Source organism: Grampus griseus, assembly GCF_964374135.1.
Source record: "Grampus griseus genome assembly, chromosome: 1".
NCBI classification, from domain to species: Eukaryota; Metazoa; Chordata; class Mammalia; order Artiodactyla; family Delphinidae; genus Grampus; species Grampus griseus.
In genome coordinates this window covers 148911829-148931809 of record NC_139017.1, presented here as the reverse complement: position 1 = coordinate 148931809, position 19981 = coordinate 148911829, and the positions used below count along the sequence as shown (strand labels likewise).

At 41.3% G+C, this 19981-nt stretch overlaps 2 protein-coding genes across 3 annotated transcripts in view; one reads left to right on the top strand and one right to left on the bottom strand.

The window, feature by feature from the left end:
* ZMYND12 (zinc finger MYND-type containing 12) overlaps positions 1 to 5917 on the bottom strand; it is a gene marked incomplete at its 3' end in the record, with an annotated part of 33831 nt that extends 27914 nt beyond the window's left edge. Inside the window, exon 1 of the mRNA XM_082669775.1 lies at positions 5792 to 5917. Coding sequence (XP_082525901.1) covers positions 5792 to 5901 — 110 coding nt within the window. The 5' untranslated portion in view covers positions 5902 to 5917. The remainder of the gene's footprint in view (positions 1 to 5791) is intronic.
* A 525-nt stretch (positions 5918 to 6442) lies between these two features.
* On the top strand, positions 6443 to 9949 carry PPCS (phosphopantothenoylcysteine synthetase). Of its 2 annotated transcripts, XM_082649761.1 has the most exons (3): positions 6443 to 6974; positions 7147 to 7250; positions 9084 to 9949. In XM_082649761.1, exons 1-3 carry the CDS (start codon positions 6467 to 6469, stop codon positions 9405 to 9407), a joined length of 936 nt encoding a protein of 311 aa, XP_082505887.1. In that variant the 5' UTR covers positions 6443 to 6466; the 3' UTR covers positions 9408 to 9949. The 2 variants fall into 2 exon arrangements, with proteins under 2 accessions (XP_082505887.1, XP_082505888.1); XM_082649762.1 differs by lacking the exons at positions 6443 to 6974; positions 7147 to 7250 and adding an exon at positions 7329 to 7467.
* Positions 9950 to 19981: the final 10032 nt, after the last annotated feature.

Genomic DNA, 19981 nt, shown 5'->3' with positions numbered 1-19981 from the left:
AGTTACAGAAATTCCTTTCTATTCCTACTTTGTTAAGTATTTTTATCATGAAGGGTGTTGGACGTTGCCAAATGTTTTTTCTGTATCTATTGAGATGATTATATGATTTTTTTCTTTATTCTATTAAGATGATGTTTTATATTGATTGATATTCATATGTTGAACCAACCTTGAATTCCTGGGAGAAATTCCATTAGGTCATGATATATAATTCTTTTTATATTCTGCTGGATTTGGTCTGCTAGTATTTTGTTAAGGATTTCTGCATCTATATTCATAAGGGATATTGGTCTGTAGTTTCCTTTTGATGTTTTTCTCTGGTTTTGGTGTTAGGATAATATTGGCCTCATAAAAAGTTGGGAACTCTTCCCTCTTCTTCTATTTTCTGGAAGAGTTTGTGAAGAATTGTTAAGTCTTCTTTAAATATTTGACAGAATTCACCAGTGAAATCCTCCTGGGCTTTTCTTTGTGAAAAGTTTTTTGATTACTTAGCTAAATCTCTTTATTTATAGACCTACTCAGATATTCTATTTCTTCTTGAGTAGTTTTGGTAGTTTGTGTCTTATTAGGAATATATTTCATCTAGGACTTCAAATTTGTTGGCATACAATTGTACATAGTATTCTCATAATCCCTTTTATTTCTGTAAAGTTGGTAGCAATGTCTCCACTTTCATTTTCTTTTTTTAAATATTTACTTATTTATTTATTTGGCTGAGCCGGGTCGTAGTTGCGGCATGCAGGATCTTCGTTGAGGCATGCGGGATCTTTCGTTGCAGCACACAGGATCTTTAGTTGCAGCATGTGAACTCTTAGTTGCGGCATGTGGGATCTAGTTCCCTGACCAGGGATCGAACCAGGGCCCGCTGCATTGGGAGCGCAGAGCCTTAGCAACTGGACCAGAAGGGAAGTCCCTCCACTTCCATTTTCTGATTTTAGTAACTTGAGTCTTCTTTTCTGGGTCAGTTTGTCAATTTCGATCTTTTTAAAGAAACAACTTCTGGTTTTGTTGATTCTCTGTATTGTTTTCCTATTCTTTATTTCATTTATTTCTGCTGTAATCTTCACTATTTCCCTCCTGCTAGCTTTGGGTTGAGTTTGCTCTTCTTTCTCTACTCTTTAAAGTATAAGACTAGGTTATTGGTTTGAGATCTTCCTTCTTTTTTAGCATATGTGTTTACAGCTATAAATTTCCTTCTAGGTACTGCTTTCACTGTGTCACATCAGTTTTAGTATGTTGTGCTTTTGTTTTCATTTTACCTCAAAGCATTTTCTAATGTCTCTTGTGATTTCTTCTTTGACCCACTGGTTGTTTGTGTGTGTTATTTCTACACATTCATAAATTTCCAAAACTTCCTTCTGTTATTGACTACTAATTTCATCCCATTGTGGTTGAAGAACATACCTTGTATATTTTCAATCCTTATAAATTTACTGAGATTTTTTAATGATCTAATAGCTGGTTGACCCTGGAGAATGTTCCATATGCACTTGAGAAGAATGTATATTCTGTATTCTATAAATGTCTGTTAGGTCTAGTTCGTTTATAGTGTTGTTCGGGTCTTATATTTCCCTGCTGATCTCTTGTTCAGTTGTTCTATTCATTGTTGAAAGGCGGATATTGAAGTGTCCAACTATTGCTATTGAATTATTTCTCCCTTCAGTTCTGCCAGTTATTGCTTCATGTATTTTGAGACTGTGGTTGGATGCATACAATCACAGGTTTCTGCATTTCTATTGCCTATTATATATTTTTATTTAAATGTGAGAAAGTTAGCTATTTGATTCCATTTATACATAGTCCAAAACAGGTAACAATAACCTAGGGCAGGGATTAGCAAGGTTTTCCTTGCAGCCAGATAGTAAATTTTGGGCTTTACGAGCTACTTGGTCTCTGTTGCAACTACTCAACTCTGTTGTTGTAGCATAAAAGCAGTCATAGACAATACATAGCTGTGTTCAAATACTCTCTCTCCTTCCTTTCTCCTGGGACAACAGAAATGCGATAAAATATGTTCTTTATAAACTGTGACAGCTCTCGTAGACATGACAAAAAGCATTTTTAAGGGTTTTTTGATAGAGAATTATTGAAAACAAATCAATAAAAGCACTTAACAGCCAGAATAAAGAAATAGGTGACTTCCACAGGGTATTTATTTAATACGGGCTTACTGAGTAATTGTGTGAGCAATGGAAATATTAACTTACTTAACTGCCTGAACTGTTCTTCTACTGACAGCATCTGCATCTCTTTCCCTTCTAAAGAAAGGGTGCATATTTATATGTTCCTGAGCTCTCTCCTTATTCATCTGTATCACCCCTCACAACCATCACAGGGTCATGCATAAACAAGGAGTTGAAAAGTATGCTTTCAAATTAGGGCTCACAATCAAATAGCTTGTGGGCCAGACATGTTTTGTTTGGCCATTACCATGTTTTTTAAACTAATGTGAATGTTGTTAGGCGGGGCATTCATTCTCCAGTTCACCATAGATCTTACTATTGAATACCACTTCACTGTTTTCTCTTCCTGGACAGTGAAAGCATTTTAATTTGTGCCCCATATGTTAAATGAAAGGAAAAAATATTGCAAATTACTCTTATCTATATGCTACGACTTAATAACCTATAGTATTGAAGCCTCTTTCACCTATAATGTTTCACTGTGTACTTTAATAAAAATGCCTTCTCTTAAAAATGTTCTATGTCCTGGGAACATTCTCACAATCCAACACAGAATGATATGCACAAGATTACACAGAGTGTATAAAATAAATGTATTTATAGGAAAAGAACATGAAGAAATTCACCAAAATGTCAGGCTATTAATTATCTGGGTTGTGAGATTATGGATTATATTTCATCTTTATATTTTGTATTTTCAAGTTTTCTGTAGTGCGCATGAATTACATTTATAATTGGGAAAAATTATTTTGCAAAAAAATAAACTTTCACAAATCCAAGTTGACTGTCCTTCCTGCTCTTTAAATTTGGGATGAGGAAAAACAATATTTATTGAGTGCCAGCATGGTCTCAGGCATGGGGCTAGATGCTTTACATTCAACCGTGAAAACCCTGGAAGGGGATATTAAAGGCCCTCATTTGTGAGATATAGAACAATTACCACAGCTTTATTTTCTGGAAAAATCATGAAATCTCTAGGACACAAGGATATAGAAATCTGGAGAAAAGGTAGGGGGAGAGTAGAAGACCTTAAAAATAATTAAAGGCAGTGAAAGAAGAGAAAGAAAATAATGGAGGATAAGGGCATAGGAAATAATAATTTATTCATGCATTCATCAAATATTTAGTTTCAATCATTTCAAGATACTTTGCTGGAGACCATAGGTTATACGCAGATGGGTATGAAACAGATCAAAAGATAACATACATATGACAGTCCTTCTACATATTCAACATAATATCCTGCATCAACAGAGCATAATAAAATTGAGCTAACATGTTTGCCAACAACTATAATGAGGCAGGGAAATAAGAGTCATGTGAGAGGTACAGAGTAAGTACAAAGTGAGTTGAGAGGAAGGAGGAATTGCTTCTGGCTGGAGGGATGAAGGGGACGTAGGTGCTCATATCAGGTAAAGGAGTCTCACCTCTCCCCAGAGTGCCAGCCCTGTACTTAAAATTGTTTACTCAGGACTTCCCTAGCGGTCCAGTGGTTCCAATGCAGGGGACCTGGGTTCAATCTCTGGTTGGGGAACTAAAATCCCACAAGCTGTGCGGTCCAGCCAGAAGAAAAAAAAGAAAAAGATAGATATTAAACAAGTAAAACAAAAACATAAAAGTACAGAAAAAGTGAAGAAAAAATGTGAGAGAGAAAATCAGATAGGGGCATTTAGGTTGGGTTTTCCAGAAAGACCTCTTTGAAGAAATAACATTCTGAGAACAGAAAGATGAAAGAGAGCTAGGAAGATTCGTGACTGTAGGGAAAGTTCCCAGCAAAGGCAACGGCCTGGGCAAAGAAACTGAGGGAGGAAAAGAGTTGGCAAATTAGAATTGAAAGAAAGCCTCTGTAACTGCATCAATGAAAAGAGGGGATGACTGGTGGGAATTGAAGATAGAGAAGCAACCAGGGCTTTGCAGTTTCTGTTACAAATTCTGAATTGTATTCTATATGCATTGAAGAAACAGCAATGAAAACACAGATGCTGTCCTTGCCCTCATGGGGCATACAGCCTAGTGAGGAATACAGACCACTGAACAAGTGATTTCAATTCATGTCATAAATGTGAGGCTAAGGGACCTAAAGAGTGCTGTGAAAGCACCGAGGAGGGACACCTAATTCAGTCTCCACTGGGACCACTGCAACTGAGAAGTTACGCAGCCTTCAGCGTCTACCTTCCAATCTAAAACCATCCATGACCCCCCAGAGGATAAATTCCAAACTCCTTGATCTCATGTCACTGTTTGGCCCTAACCTTTATCTTCTTGGTTTAAACTCCTACTACTACCTATCACAATGATTTTTAAACTTTTTTTTTAAACTCAGCATACAGTAGGAAATACATTTCACTAGTACAGACACATAACCACATAAATCACTAAAACAAAAGTTTCAAGAAACAATTCAAGTAGGATTACTCTGATACTTTCTATTCTTTTTTTTTTTTTTCTTAAAATGCTTTTTGTGATTTATTCATGACCCGCTAATGGGCCCTGGACTGCAGTCTGAAAATCAGTGACTGCTCCCTCCACGGCTACCTTCTCTACCCACCTCTGAACAAAGTCTGTTCTCTCACCCTTTACCCAAGCAGTCCTGGATGCCAGGAGTGCTCTACCTTTCCTTCTTCATTGTTCATTCACCTAGCAATTTCCTTCTGACCTCTCAAGACCCAGTGCAAATGTTACTTCTTCAGAGGAACCTTTCCAGATACTGCCCTATCACCATGCTTCCATCCTTAGAGGTCCCAGGGAACAGTACTCCCTGAGTGACAGCACTTGTCATGTAGGGTTGTATTATAATGACTTTCTTTTTTAAACAAGTTAGTCGGCTCTGGACTAGGTTTCTGGACGTCAGGAACCTAGCTGTTTTATCTCAGGTCCCAAATACGGTCCAATCTGAAGCAAAGATCAGTGGATGTTATGTTGAATAAATGAAAGCTGACCTCATCTTGTACTACCCTCCCCACACTGTCACCATCTGGCTATGCTCTGACAAACTAACTTTCTGTCTAATCCTCAAACACACCAAAGTCTTCCCTCCCTCGGAGCCTCACTGTGCCACTCTTCCCCCAGCATTTCCCTGGAGGGCTGTTCCTACTCTAACTTCAGATCGATAGTCTACCCTCAGAGAGGCTGTCTGCCCAACCTCCCATCACACTTCTTTTGTCTTTATGGCATTTATCACTCTCTGAAATTATCTTGTTTTGTCTGTTTGTTTACTTATCTTTCTCGTTAGAACATTAGATTTTTTTTTTTTTTTTTGGCCAGAGCCGCATGGCATGTGGGATCTTAATTCCCTGACCAGGTATCGAACCCTATGCCCCCTACAGTGGAAGCGCGGAGTCTCAACCACTGGGCAGCCAGGGAAGTCCTAGAACATTAGATTTTTGAGGGACGTGGTGTCCCGAGTTTCCCCCAGGAAGTTCAGCACCTAGAACAGTACATAGCGAACAGTAGGCGCGCAACAAAACATCTGGGGAGGAATGATTGAGTGGGAGAGGAAGCGGACACAGACATAGAACTCTTAGGGACCTGTCTTGAAGCCGCTTTGAGGGTTCCCTGACTGAGAGAGAGGGGGTTGAGGCGCCCAGGTGCCACGTTTCAGGGCCTACCAGTAATAAGTGACTGTGCAGGCCCTGCAGACCCGCTCGGCCGGAGCTTCGCACACCTCACAGCAGAGCCGGCGCCCCTTGGGCACCGCAAGAGGGTAGATCACGTTCATGCTGCGGCAGACGGTGTTGTCGGTCTCTAGGACCGTTGCCTGGCGAGGACACACTGGGCGGCGGTGTCACGTGACCAACAAGGCGCAGCCTCATTCCAAGCTTTTCGAGGGCGGGTGGGTCGTGGCTCGACTGACACTTGGGAGTGTGTTTGTAGGGTTTAAAAAAAACCAAAAAAACAAAACAAGCCCTTCACTACAAATCCAAAGGTTAAATGGCCGGGCACTCAAATTTTAGCGAGGTCCAAGCCTAGCAGGGTCTGTATGGTAGCCGGTAAGGGTCAAACACGTCCAGATCTTCACCCAGACTAGGAAACTAAACGAGGGGGTGTGACTCCTCCAGGTGCCTGCCCAGCCGAGAACTCCCGCCAGCTCAGTGTCAATTTCGCACGCTGTGGGGCGGAACCAGCACGCATTTCCAGACCTGCAGAAACCCGGCGCTGGCTTGCAGCGCATGGTAGCGAACCGCCCCCTCACTATTGCGGCTGCGCGTGGGCCAGGTACCGGGGCAGGGGGCGTGGCGCCGAAGACCCCGTAGCTTGCGCTGGCGCGGCGGGTTCCGGGACCGATGGCGGCAGTCGACCTGGTCGCCGAGTTCCCCCAGCCCGCCGGTGCCGCGCGCTGGGCCGAGGTGATGGCTCGGTTCGCTGCCGGCCTGGGCGCGCAGGGCCGACGGGTAGTGTTGGTCACGTCCGGCGGCACCAAGGTCCCCCTGGAAGCCCGGCCTGTGCGCTTCCTGGACAACTTCAGCAGCGGGCGGCGCGGTGCTACCTCGGCCGAAGCCTTCCTGGCCGCGGGCTACGGGGTCCTGTTTCTGTACCGTGCTCGCTCTGCCTTCCCCTTTGCCCACCGCTTCCCACCCCAGACCTGGCTGTCGGCTCTGCGGCCCTCCGGCCGAGCGGCTTCGGGCTTGCTGAGCTTGGAGGCGGAGGAGAAGGCACTCCCGGGCTTCGCCGCGGCTCTGCGGAGCTACCAGGAGGCTGAGGCTGCCGGCACCTTCCTGGCCATAGAGTTCACCACTTTGGCAGACTATTTGCATCTGCTGCAGGCTGCAGCCCAGGCGCTCAATCCGCTAGGTGCGTGCCTTTAGGAGTCCATCGGATGCCGGGAGGCAGAGCCTTTCCCCCAAGACGCGCATCCCCTTACCCCCTCTTTACCCATGGCTCTCACAGCGGGGGAACCTGAGTTGAAAAGGAGCTGACTCCATACCCTTCTCCGATTTATTACACCCTGTGCTTCTTTTTGCAGGCTCTTCTGCGATGTTTTACCTGGCTGCGGCCGTGTCAGATTTCTATGTTCCTGTGTCCGAAATGCCTGAACACAAGATCCAGTCCTCTGGGGGCCCACTGCAGGTGATGGGCGCTTCTCTTCCAGAGATCTGATTCCCTATAACCAATCTTGGGTTAATTTCCTTTTGATCTGGAGATGGCCTTTCTGCATTCCGTATGTGCTAGGCACTAGGGATCAGAGATGACTAAGACACCGCTCTCCCTCAAGGACCTCACAATCTAGTGAGGTTGCTGGACACAGACATAATTACAGTACAGAGTGATAAATACTCTAGTAGAGGTACGTACAAAGTGAAGTCAGAGCATGGGGTGAGTGAATCTCGGGGAAAGTCAAGGCTTTCTGGAGGAGATGGCTTGAACTGGGTTTTAAAAGATGAGCAGAGGGTGTACCAGACAAAGTAGGGAAGGTCACTCCAGACAGAGTAAACGATTGGAGTTTGGAAATGGGCAGTGTGTTGTGAACTGAAGTTGTTTGGTAAGGCTGGAGAGCCTGGAGAGTGGTGGCGATGGAGGGCAGACCGAAGAGACAGCTTCCTACGTAGAAGATTTTGTATTCCTTCCTAAGGAGCTTGAACTTTATCCTGTGGAGCCAAGGACAACCAAAGTAGGAGAATGAGATAAAGTTTTTGTTTGAGAAGAACATTCTGGCATCAGTATGAAAGGTGAATTAGAGAGAGTGGTTGGGGGGGGTGATTAGATGGTGGTTATTGTTGCAGTTTAAGGAAGAGGTGTGGGGAAGGTAGTGGTGTGGTTGAGATGCTGAGATGATCTGGCTACTTGGAACCTGAGGGAATTCTTAGTCATTTATTGGGTGATACAAGTAGAATTTAAATAGGAGAAATTTAAATAGTAGAGTTTAAATAGGAGAAATTTAAATAGTAGAATTTAAATAGGAGAAACTACCTGTGGGGCACTTTCTGACTTTGTAGAATAGTTCATTTGTTCATTTCTTCAACAAATATTTATTGAGTACCTACTATATGCCAGGCCCTATTATAGGACCTGGAGATAAAGCAGTGAAAAGAAACGTACTGTGCCCTTGTTTTGATTATATTCTGCAGAGGAGACAATAAGTAAGTCAAATGCATACTATGTTAGGTAGTGATAAATGCTAAGGAGAAAAATAAAGCGGGGAATGGGTATGTGATTCCTATCATACTTGCTAACTCTTTGAGGGGACATCCTGATGGTGAGCTTAGTGATTTCATACTTTTTAAATTCTGGGAGCTTTAGTTTATCCTATAATTCCTGTCATTCCTAGTTCTATCTTGAAAGTACACAAAACGACTCAACATTCCCCTTAGAAGGGATTGAGAATAATATAGTAGTATTTAATGAATGAAAATACAGTCACTTCTGTTTCCTCAATGCTAAGATGGTACGTGACAATTTTATTTTATTTTTTTTACAAGTTACAATTTTTAAATGGAGTCAAATAGCCAGTCTAGCAATGCAAGAAATATTTTAGGCTGAGAGGTTTAAAACTCAACCTTATTTGAACTTCCGCCAAAGTAACATCTGCATAAACAGATTATTTGCATTTGTTTATTTGAGGGTTTGGTTTCAAAAATAAAAGGGAATGTTTGAGAAGATGTAATGCTGTTCTTTAGAGTTCTATTAATGGCGATGAGGGTTGCAGAGCAGGGCTAATTCATAAGACATGGTTTGCCCCAGAATATGTATGAAGCTTTGAAATCAGGCATCCTTATGAACACTACAGAGTCAAGGCTTTTAAGTAAGCATTTAATATGCTTTAAAAAGTTTGAAGTGAGAAGTCCCACTTAAACTGACATAGCCAAGCATCTGAGTCTCTGCTTCTTTAGTTTCCCTTGAGATTGACCTGGTTGGTAGGTGGGAACCTTGTTTGCTTATTAAGTTTCTCTTTTTCCAATACAGATAACAATGAAGATGGTGCCAAAAATGCTTTCTCCTTTGGTTAAAGACTGGGCTCCCAAAGCATTTATAATTTCCTTTAAGTTGGAGACTGACCCCTTCATTGTAATTGATCGTGCACGGAATGCTTTGGAAATTTATCGACATCAAGTGGTGGTGGCTAACATCCTTGATTCACGACGGTCCTTTGTGGTTATTATAACCAAAGAGTCAGAAACCAAGTTATTGTTATCAGAGGAAGAAGTAGGAAAAGGTATAGAGATAGAAGAGAAGATAGTGGATGATCTTCAGTCTCGACATACCGCTTTTATACATGACAAAAACTGAAGTAAAAAGCCTTTATTTATAAGATCAAAGATTGTTCAGTGGACCAGGGCTCTTACAGATGGTGAGAACTAGAATAAATCCTTTGCTTTCATAAAGACAGAAAATGAAGGGGAAAAGCAGTGAGTGGTGTGCAGACGAATAGTGCTTGGTGTTTGTCTTTTAAAGGTCTTTTAATACTCAGAAAACATGAGAACAAAGGTAAAGCAGTTATGACCAAACCACCTGACACACTCACTTGAATGATATCTTGATTTTGAAAATGATTCAAGTTGTTTCTCACCTTAAGAAAAAAAAAACGTATTGGGAATTATATTCCTCAAAATATACATGTGGGGCCTGAATATCAATCTTCTTCATACTGTAAAAGGGATTATGGATGCATGAATGGCCATGCTTTGAAGAGCAAATATTTGTTCATGCCTACTATGTGATAGGCCCTGAGGATTTTGAGGATTCAAAAGATGAATAAACATGTCTAGTTTGGGAAATGGATATATAAAAAATTAAGTACAATAAAGTGTGTGTGCCCCAAAGCCAACACAATGGAAAGGATGATGTTTTTGTGGTTTTTTTTTTTTGAAATTTACTAAAGATGGGAGCAGGAGAGAAGGACACCTCCCCAAGGATAGATTATCTATAGAATGATGATTGTCCCACTACATTTACTCCTTGCTTCTTGTCCTAGACTCACTCCATATTTGAGTTAAGAATTTACCTTTCAAATATTTTAGAACTGCTCTTGAGGGAAAGTTAACCCAGGCTTCTACCTGGGGCCATGCAGGGCCCAGCTGGTGGCCACTGCCCTGAAGGAGGCATTACAGGGTGGTAAAGAGTATGGGTTTTGGAGTCATCTTAGCCAGGTTAGACCCTTCCAGCTGTGCCACCAATTAGCATTGTAAGCTTAGATACCTGACTTAGTTTCCTCATCTATAAAATGGTGATAATTTCTCTGCAAAATACCATCATTTGTTAGGATTAAATAAATAAAATGGTGAAGGTAAAGCAGGAGTCTGGCACTTGGCACGTAATTCACATTAAATAAATGTTTGCAATTGCTGTTTTTCTCACTTAGCAAAGCAGTGTTTCCAAAGCTCCCACTGTCCTGGGCTTTGAGTTGGGAGTGCAAAAGAAGTGCAGTCCTGAGAAATACCCTAGATGACCCATAGGATGGTCCGGAGTGCAATGTGAAAAACTACCATTAAGAACTAGGTAGAAGCAAGTACTCTACCTCACATAAATGAGTTAAAATGCAGTTCATGGAGTGAGTTGGGAAGGGTAGCCCGAAGTGTGTCTGGTAACAGAAGTACAATAAACTTTAATTGAAAAGATATGAACAGAAGTGCTAAGACACATCTAAATACTTCAGGTGAAGTGTTTAGGAAATGTGACTTCATTAAATCAGGAAGCAGAGGAAAAATACCTGCAGCAATCAGGACTTCTCTGGAAGCAGAAATCCTATTGAACAAAAATTTTAAATTAACTTCTGGTTCAATTGGCAAAACCTAAAAAGCAACAGGCTAGGCAGTGGCTGCAGTACTAAAGGGGCATGAAATAAAAGATTGATTTTCTTCCCTACATCTATAGCTTATGTGGATGATGGCTGTCATTATCTTTGACTGTACAGTGAGGATAAATGGAGTTAGAACTAGAAGTGATTCTAATGTTTGTTTTTATCATAATTATTACTTCCCTTGGGAACCATTTTCTGTTGTGTTTTGTTAATGCTTAAAAACAACCACCACTACCCTAAATGGAATTATTTAGAGTGTTTTCCAATTCAGTTTAGTTTCCATTCAGAGCATTTAAACAGTATTTACACATGTAAAAATTCCAAGAAGTTGTTTTGTTTGTTTGTTGAATCAGCAAATGGAAGTGTGTAAAGAATGAAAGAAAACTAAGAATGAGGGTGGTCTAATGGTTAGGATGCGGCGCTTTCACTGCCGTGGCCGGGTTCAATACCAAGCCACGGCTCGGACAAAAAAAAAAAACAACCTAAGAATGAAAAGGAACATAAGTCAATGAGAGCAAATAAGGAACTTGATCTAGATCAGAGGACTAAGGAAAGTATCCTTGAGGAAATGACACTTGAACTGCTACGTAGAAGTTAAGTGGGCTGGAGGTGATGGTGGTGAGCATTTCAGATCAGAGAGAAAAACATTTGCAAGGGCTCTGGTGCCAGAGGGAGAGATTGAAGCACTTCTAGAAAGTAAGGGATAAGATCCGTCCAGATAATGCATGTAGAAGCGGCAAAGCTTTGGAAAGGATCCTGTGAGAAACTAGAATAAGACTAAGAAATGTCAAGTATGTGTTGGGGATACCAGCAAAGCAAGGGCCCCAAAACATGAACAAAATCGAGCTTTGATGAACTAACTAGAATCTTGCGGTAAGAGCATTTAAATGAAGATGATAAAAACCGAGGCTATGTTAAATTTTGTGTCTTTTAGATATTTTTATTTTGCATTACATAGGTGGAGGATACTGTTCGCATAAACCGAATTTTCAGTGCTTAGGGCTTCTGAAGGACTTCAGCTTTAGGGATAGTTCTAGTCAAGTCCTGTTTCTTCATTTTTACAATAATAAGCCGATTCCAAAAGTGTTGTGATTTGTCTTAGGTGCCCCACCCAGGTAATGAGTGACAGATTCTGACCTAAAATTCAGAACTCCTGACCTAGCAACCTCCCCCTTTAAGAATGAAGTTACTTCTAGAAAAATAAATCCAAGTTTATTAGGCTTCGGCTCTCGATAAGGTCTGGCGGGAAGCTACTAGAGAACTATAAACACCCTGTGGCAAAACTTACACTTAAAAGTTGCAAATACACGCCGTTACGTTTCCATGGTTACTACAGAGCCAATGGGATGAACCGTACCTTCGTTCCCGGAGCTAAGCCAGAGGCCAATGTTCTGCGCCGTAGCAATGGTCTCTGGCAGGAAGCACAGCCCCTGAGCCAATGGTGCGTGTCGTTTCTATGGTTCCCGCCGGAAGGACGCGGCGTCTCCGCAGAGAGCGCGGTTGCTATGACGCCCGTGACCGGACCGGCACCTGCAGCTCTCCGCTGTGCAGCGGTGGAGCGTAGCTGCCGCCGGACACTCACCGCTCTCTCTAAAGGACAATTTCCGGCCTGGTTCCTGAGGTTCCCGCCGCAGCCCCAAGGAGAAAAGCAGCTATTCTCTGCTCTTTTTTTTTTAGCATTCCAGGTCTTTCCCGCTTTTCTGCCCAGCAGGGCCTGGAACGACAGAAGAGACTCACCTGGCTTGGCCTTTCTCTGCGTAAGGATGGATTCGCCGATTTCCCGGGACCCACCCGCCGCAGGCCTTTAGAATTAGGCTGCTGCTTTTATTTAAAGAGGGCTTAGAACCCTCAGTCTGTTAAGTAGACGTTCTTTTTCTCACTTTCCAGGCGAAGACTCACCCCTGCACAGAGAATGCATCTGAAGGTCCAGGCCATGACAAAGTCCACCGAGCCACGGATTCCCCTGGTTGTCGGCCTGTGAACAAAGAACTGCCGTTTTCTCCGTTGTGCCCTATGTTCGCCATGCAGAACTTTAATTCCCGATGAAGCTCCGGAGGCATTTTGTATCCTCAACATCAGGCGTCATCAAGTCAGTTACCTTCTGCCTTTCAAGCTACAATCTCATCCACTTCTCTCATTAATCCTGAGCGCCAGTTTTCCCATCCTGCTCATTCCGCAGCCATTCTCACCCTTTCTTGTCCACACTGCACACTCCTGAATGTCCATTCGTCTCCACCACCTCTGTCATCTCTACACGACCTCCTTCTTTCCTGCTACAATGCTTTGGGTATCTAAGTATTTCACATTCTCCAATCCTGGAATCATTTGGAAGATTTTCTTTGTTTCTCTGTGCTACGGCAAGCTTTCTGTCTCGGGTAAACTAGAGACGAGAATGGAGAAGCACACTTTGGTAAATACAAACAGTAAATTTCTACTAGTGTGTTTTGAAAGTGGAGGGGAAAAAAATCAAAATGCATTTTTTGGGCTTATCGCAGTCTTATATAAAAAAGGAAGATTGTTCCTTGCTTAAGTGAATACTGTGTTAGGCATACATTTTAGTGATGCATTCATGTATGTGAAAAGATCATTCAGAATGATCATGTAACAAGATTTCAACTTTAAGTCCATATGAACCCAAAACCGTGATACGATAGAATTTTCGGGAAAGGAGATACTTGAAACAGTTCTTGTGCCTCCTCTTCATGTCAGTTTGTTAATCAGAAACATCCCTTGTGATGTGAGTCAAGAAACAACAACAACAGCAACAAAAAAAAGGAGGAATGATTGAAAATAAATATTTTTGGCAAGGGGGCAGGCTTAATAGTCCTAAAAAGACTGGAACAGAGAGGCCTTAAAAATAGAATATGATTTATTTAGATCCAGTGCAATTGTATTTTAGCATGGAAAACTTTATTTAATTTGTCTTAAAGTATGTGTTTCTCATTGAGTCTTACTATTCTTAAATGTAAAGTTAATTTTGAAGATATGCAAAGTGTACCTTTTTAACAGGTATTTGTGGGGATAGAATGATTTAGATATTTTTATTTCTCAGGCCAATTACAGCAGTTATTTGTGATGTTCATGCTTAAAGCCAAGTCAGGTTTCCAAATACTGAAAAATTCAGCTTTCTTTTTTATAGTAGATTGGAAAAGAAAAACAAGTTCTGCAACGTTTTCAATTTTTCACATTAAATGGGAACTGAATAAATTCTAACTCTTGAGAAAAAGGGGCTGTTAGATGCTACATGGTAAGGAGTTTTCCTTTCCCCTTCCAATATGCATTTATTGAACAAACATCATTATGGCAATATTAACATAAAACTAAAAAAATTTTCCTCTCACCCCTAGCCCAGTGGTTCTAAACCTGGACGGGGGTGGGGGTATTTTGCTCCGTAAGGAACATGTGGCAATGGATGGAGACATTTGTAGTTGTCACTACTGGGGATGTATAATGGCAGCTAGTTAGTAGAAGCCAGGGATGCTGCTCTACGTTCTACTGTGCACAGAGCAACCCCCCACAAGAAAGAATTAGCCAGCCCCAAATGTCAGTAGTGCTGAGTTTGACGTATCAACAGTTCATTTTTCTGTTCTGTGTCAGTCCTTGCTTATGTGCATACGTTTTTTACATAGTTATAATTACAGTGTACATTTTGCCTTTCTTTTTCACTTAATTTTATATTTTAAGTTTAAACATTGCTACATTGTTCTGAACTTCTAAAAAAAGTATTTTTCTCATTTTATTCAGGGATTGAAAAGGAATAAAAGGTATAATATATACTGTATTTAAGACATCTGTAAGTTTTAAATTATATTTGGGTAGGAGGAAGAAAGAAGGGCTAGGATGAATAACCCAAGTGGATATCTCAGTTTTCATGGCCATACTCTTTACTGTGTTCCCTTATGTCACTCGAAGACCATGGGATCCAAAGTTCATCCTTTTCTCAGAGCCAGGAGATGTGCTGTAGCATGAGGTATGGTCCTGGCCCCTGCACTGTAGTTGGAGGGCACCTACTAGGAGAAATAAGAACAAGTCGAGATGACTGCACTCATTCTTTTTGCCCTCCTTCCGTTTAAAATTCTTTGTGTCTGTCTCAGTTTGCTTTGACAGATTTACTGCCTCATTCTTTACATCTAGACATTTTTGGAAGCCCCAAATCGCTACAGGATGTGCTTCTTTCTAGACAGTGGCTTTTTAAGATACTTAATGAGCATTTATTCAGTATCTCCTTTTAAAGAACAGTATTCTCATATACTTTGTTATGTGGGCAATTTTAGGCCCACTTTAGATGTCAAAGCATTTAGAATTTAAAGAATGAATTTGTATTACCTCAAGATCTGCATTTTTAGAATTTTTAAATTGCTCAACTATCGGGTCTCAATAAGTCCACTGGAAAAATGTTAGTTCTGGGATGTCAGAGCAGAACAGGCAGAAGGACCCAGGATTCCAGGCAGAGGGACCCAAATATTCAAAGTCATGGAATAAGCAGCATGATGGGGATCAATCCGTACACTGGCATGAAGGGCTGTCAAGGTGTGGCAGGAGATAAGACGAGAGAGACAGGCGTAACCAGCTTGTGGAGACTCTCTGGTGCCAAGCTAAGGGTTGGAACTCTTCCTGAAAGCAATGCGAATGTTAAGTGGCAAGTGACTTGCATTCACAAGGGTCAGTCTGAGAGCTTTGTGGAGTACAGACTGAATGGGGGCCAGCCTGGGAGCAGGGAAGTCAGTTAAGGATGCTATTACCCTAAGTTGGGCAAATGATGAGGAGAGGCTAAACTAAGAGAGGATGAACTGGAAAATCATAAAAGATGTAGAACCTACAAATTCAGGACTGGTTGTCCATGAGAGTGGGATGAATAAGGAGGGGCTAAGGATAACCCCTAGGTTTCTGGCTTGGGAAGCTATATATTGATGGTGATTTTATTAACTGTGGAATACAGAAGGAGGAGCAGGTGTAAGAGAAACATGAGTGGATCGTTCAAACTGAGTTGTTCACTAGAGAGTTGGATATGCATTGCTCTTAAATAGTAGACTCATTTTGTACTGCCTTCCTAGCCTACATACTCTCCCCTGGAACTTGTACCTCTCCACCAATGCTTGCTTAAAAAGAGTAGGCTTTGGTGGCCGTATTTGTACCCCTACTTCCAACCTATCCCAGCCACAACTGACTGAATGAGGAATACTGGACAACTAACTTCAGAGAGAGGGATGTAATTCGTTGGGTGAGCAACAAATAATTGTCTGTCTTTCATACATTTGAACTAAGAGGTAGATAACAGGAATGACTTAATCTGAAAAATTACATAGGCTTAGGACTTGGATGGCTGTTTTTAGCTGATGAGTAAGCAAGCAGAGAAAGTCCATCCATGTGGAGAGACAAGTAAATGGGAGCAGATTCACAAGGAAACCCATAGACAAAGACCTCATGGGTCAGGATAGACTAGTAATGGCTGTGCAATTCCATATCCATTTCCCATGTAGCTAGGTTTAGTTTGCAGCATATGCTCTTGTATCATATTCTTCCAGTAACCCTCCTGAGTAGTTGGGATTGGTCAGCTGTAAAGGTGAGAAAACTCAAAATAGTAATGGCTTGAGAAAGAAATGTATTTCTCTCACATAAAAGTCAAGAATAAAGCAGCCCAGAACTGATAGGGCAGCATTTTGAAATTGCCAGAGACTGAGATTTCTTCTCTCGCGTTACTATGTTCTCCATGGCCTGTGGCTTCCGCCTCACGGTGTCTGGGATGGCTGCTCGAGGTTCAAACTATCTTGTCTGCATTCCAGCCAGTAGAAAGGAAGAGGAAGAGGAAGAGGGCATCCTGTTCCTTCGAGGACACTTCCTAGGCTAGGTGGCACACAATTCCATTTACATCCCATTGGTCAGAACTTAGTCACGCAGCTGTATCGAGCTGAAAGCAGGCATCCCTGTGATCAGTCAAAAAAATTAAATGTCTTATTTCTGCAGAAAAAGGGAAGAATACATATTGAAGGACAACTGGCAGTTTCTGCCACCTGCACTTGTATTTGTTCTAACTTCAGTGTATTTCTGTTTCTTTCCACTTTTTCTAGATCGAGCTGGAGCTTAGCAGAGATGCATTATTATTTAATCCTCCTAACAACCCAATGAGGTAGGCATTACTATTATATCCATTCTATCTGGGGGAAAGCAAAGTTTTAAAAAGTTAGATGACTTGTGTTAGTCACACAGCTATAAAGTGATGGAGCCAGGGATTGAACGAAGGTATGTCAGACTCCTTTTCCCAAGCTATTCATCCCCGCGAGAGTGAGAAGGGCAGAGAGCCAAAGGCAGGGTCCTTAAGAATGAGGACGTTTGACAGGTCTGTGGAAGAGGAGCCCAGGAAGAACACAGGGGAGGAAAGGCCAGGGAGGTAAGAGTGAAAACAGAAGAAAGTGACGTGACATCATAGAACAGAGAAATGAGTGGGCAGATACTGCACAGAGGTCGTATATAAAAAGAGCAGAAACACGTCCAGTTGGATTTGGCATTTTTTTAAATTAATTATTTAAATTTTGGCCACACGGCTTGTGGTTCCTCGACCAGGGATTTAACCTGGGCCCTCGGCAGTGACAGCGGAGAGTCCTAACCACTGGACCACCAGGGAATTCCCTGGATTTGGCATTTTGAGCATCGTTGTAAGAGCAGAAGCCAAATGCAGTGATTTGAGGAGTGTGGAAGACATGAGAAAGAGGAAAGTAACTTGGGGGGGATGTGGTGGGATCAAAGAAGAGATATTTTTGTATCTTTATTTTCAAGATCAGAGACCTCTTGACCTAAGGGCACAACGTCAATAGAGAGGGAGATAATGAGCAAACAGAAAAGAAGAAGCTTCCTTGAGGAAGCAATAGAAGATGGGATCTAGAACACAGGTAAAGGAATTAGCTTGGGTTAGGAGGATGGAAAGCTCCTCCTGGAGGGAAAGAGGAAAGTTAGTGTATTGGTGGTAGCAGAAGAAGCTGCCAGAGTTTTTTTGTGTTTTTTTTGGGGGGGGAGGGGATTGGATAGTCTTTATTTCTTTTTTTTTCTTTTAACTTTAATGTTAATTGTATAGATGCTTTAAATTTTTATATAATCAAATATATTTATCATTTCCTAATAGCTTAATTTGCCACTTAGTTTAGAAATATGTCCTTCATGATTTGCAGTCCATCTTTTTTTTTTTTTTACATCTTTATTAGAGTATAATTGCTTTACAATGGGGTTTAGTTTCTGCTTTATAACAAAGTGAACCACTTATACATACACATACTTTCCCATATCTCTTCCCTCTTGCGTCTCCCTCCCTCCCTATCCCACCCATCCAGGCGGTCACAAAGCACCGAGCTGATCTCCCTGTGCTATGCGGCTGCTTCCCACTAGCTATCTACCTTACGTTTGGTAGTGTATATATGTCCATGCCTCTCTCTTGCTTTGTCACAGCTTACCCTTCCCCCTCCCCATATCCTCAAGTCCATTCTCTAGTAGGTCTGTGTCTTTATTCCTGTCTTATCCCTAGGTTCTTCATGACATTTTTTTTCTCTTAAATTCCATATATATGTGTTAGCATACGGTATTTGTCTTTCTCTTTCTGACTTACTTCACTCTGTATGACAGACTCCAGGTCCCTCCACCTCACTACAAATAACTCAATTTCGTTTCTTTTTATGGCTGAGTAATATTCCATTGTATATATGTGCCACATCTTCTTTATCCATTTATCCGATGATGGACACTTAGGTTGTTTCCATCTCTGGGCTATTGTAAATAGATCTGCAATGAACATTTTGGTACATGACTCTTTTTGAATTATGGTTTTCTCAGGGTATATGCCCAGTAGTGGGATTGCTGGGTCATATGGTAGTTCTATTTTTACTTTTTTAAGGAACCTCCATACTGTTCTCCATAGTGGCTGTACCAATTAACATTCCCACCAGCCGTGCAAGAGGGTTCCCTTTTCTCCACACCCTCTCCAGGATTTATTGTTTCTAGATTTTTTTGATGATGGCCATTCTGAGTGGTGTGAGGTGATATGTCATTGTAATTTTCATTTGCATTTCTCTAATGATTAACGAAGTTGAGCACTCTTTCATGTGTTTGTTGGCAGTCTGCATATCTTCTTTGGAGAAATGTCTATTTAGGTCTTCTGCCCATTTTTGGATTGGGTTGTTTGTTTTTTTGTTATTGAGCTGCATGAGCTGCTTATAAATTTTGGAAATTAATCCTTTGTCAGTTGCTTCATTTGCAAATATTTTCTCCCATTCTGAGGGTTGTCTTTTGGTCTTGTTTATGGTTTCCTTTGCCGTGCAAAAGCTTTTAAGTTTCATTAGGTCCCATTTGTTTATTTTTGTTTTTATTTCCATTTCTCTAGGAGGTGGGTCAAAAAGGATCTTGCTGTGATTTATGTCATAGAGTGTTCTGCCTATGTTTTTAAGAGTTTGATAGTTTCTGGCCTTATATTTAGGTCTTTAATCCATTTTGAGCTTATTTTTGTGTGTGGTGTTAGGGACTGATCTAATCTCATGCTTCTACATGTACCTATTCAGTTTTCCCAGCACCACTTATTGAAGAGGCTGTCCTTTCTCCACTGTATATTCCTGCCTCCTTTATCAAAGATAAGATGACCATATGTGCATGGCTTTATCTCTGGGCTTTCTATCCTGTTCCATTGATCTGTCTTTCATTTTTTGTGCCAGTACCATGCTGTCTTGATTACTGTAGCTTTGTAGTATAGTCTGAAGTCAGGGAGCCGGATTGCACCAGCTCCATTTTTCGTTCTCAAGATTGCTTTGGCTATTTGGGGTCTTTTGTGTTTCCATACAAATTGTGAAATTTTTTGTTCTAGTTCTGTGAAAAATGCCAGTGGTAGTTTGATAGGGATTGCATTGAATCTGTAGATTGCTTTGGGTAGTAGAGTCATTTTCACAATGTTGATTCTTCCAATCCAAGAACATGGTATATCTCTCCATCTATTTGTATCATCTTTAATTTCTTTCATCTTTAATTTCTTTAATTTTCTGCATACACGTCTTTTGTCTCCTTAAGTCGGTTTATTCCTAGGTATTTTATT

Excerpts from the sequence above, each read along its gene's own strand:
- PPCS (XM_082649761.1), top strand. The coding sequence starts at position 6,467 with ATGGCGGCAGTCGACCTGGTCGCCGAGTTCCCCCAGCCCGCCGGTGCC. Across the intron at positions 6,975-7,146 it reads CCAGGCGCTCAATCCGCTAG|GCTCTTCTGCGATGTTTTAC; the intron begins GTGCGTGCCTTT and ends TTCTTTTTGCAG. Across the intron at positions 7,251-9,083 it reads CCTCTGGGGGCCCACTGCAG|ATAACAATGAAGATGGTGCC; the intron begins GTGATGGGCGCT and ends TTTCCAATACAG.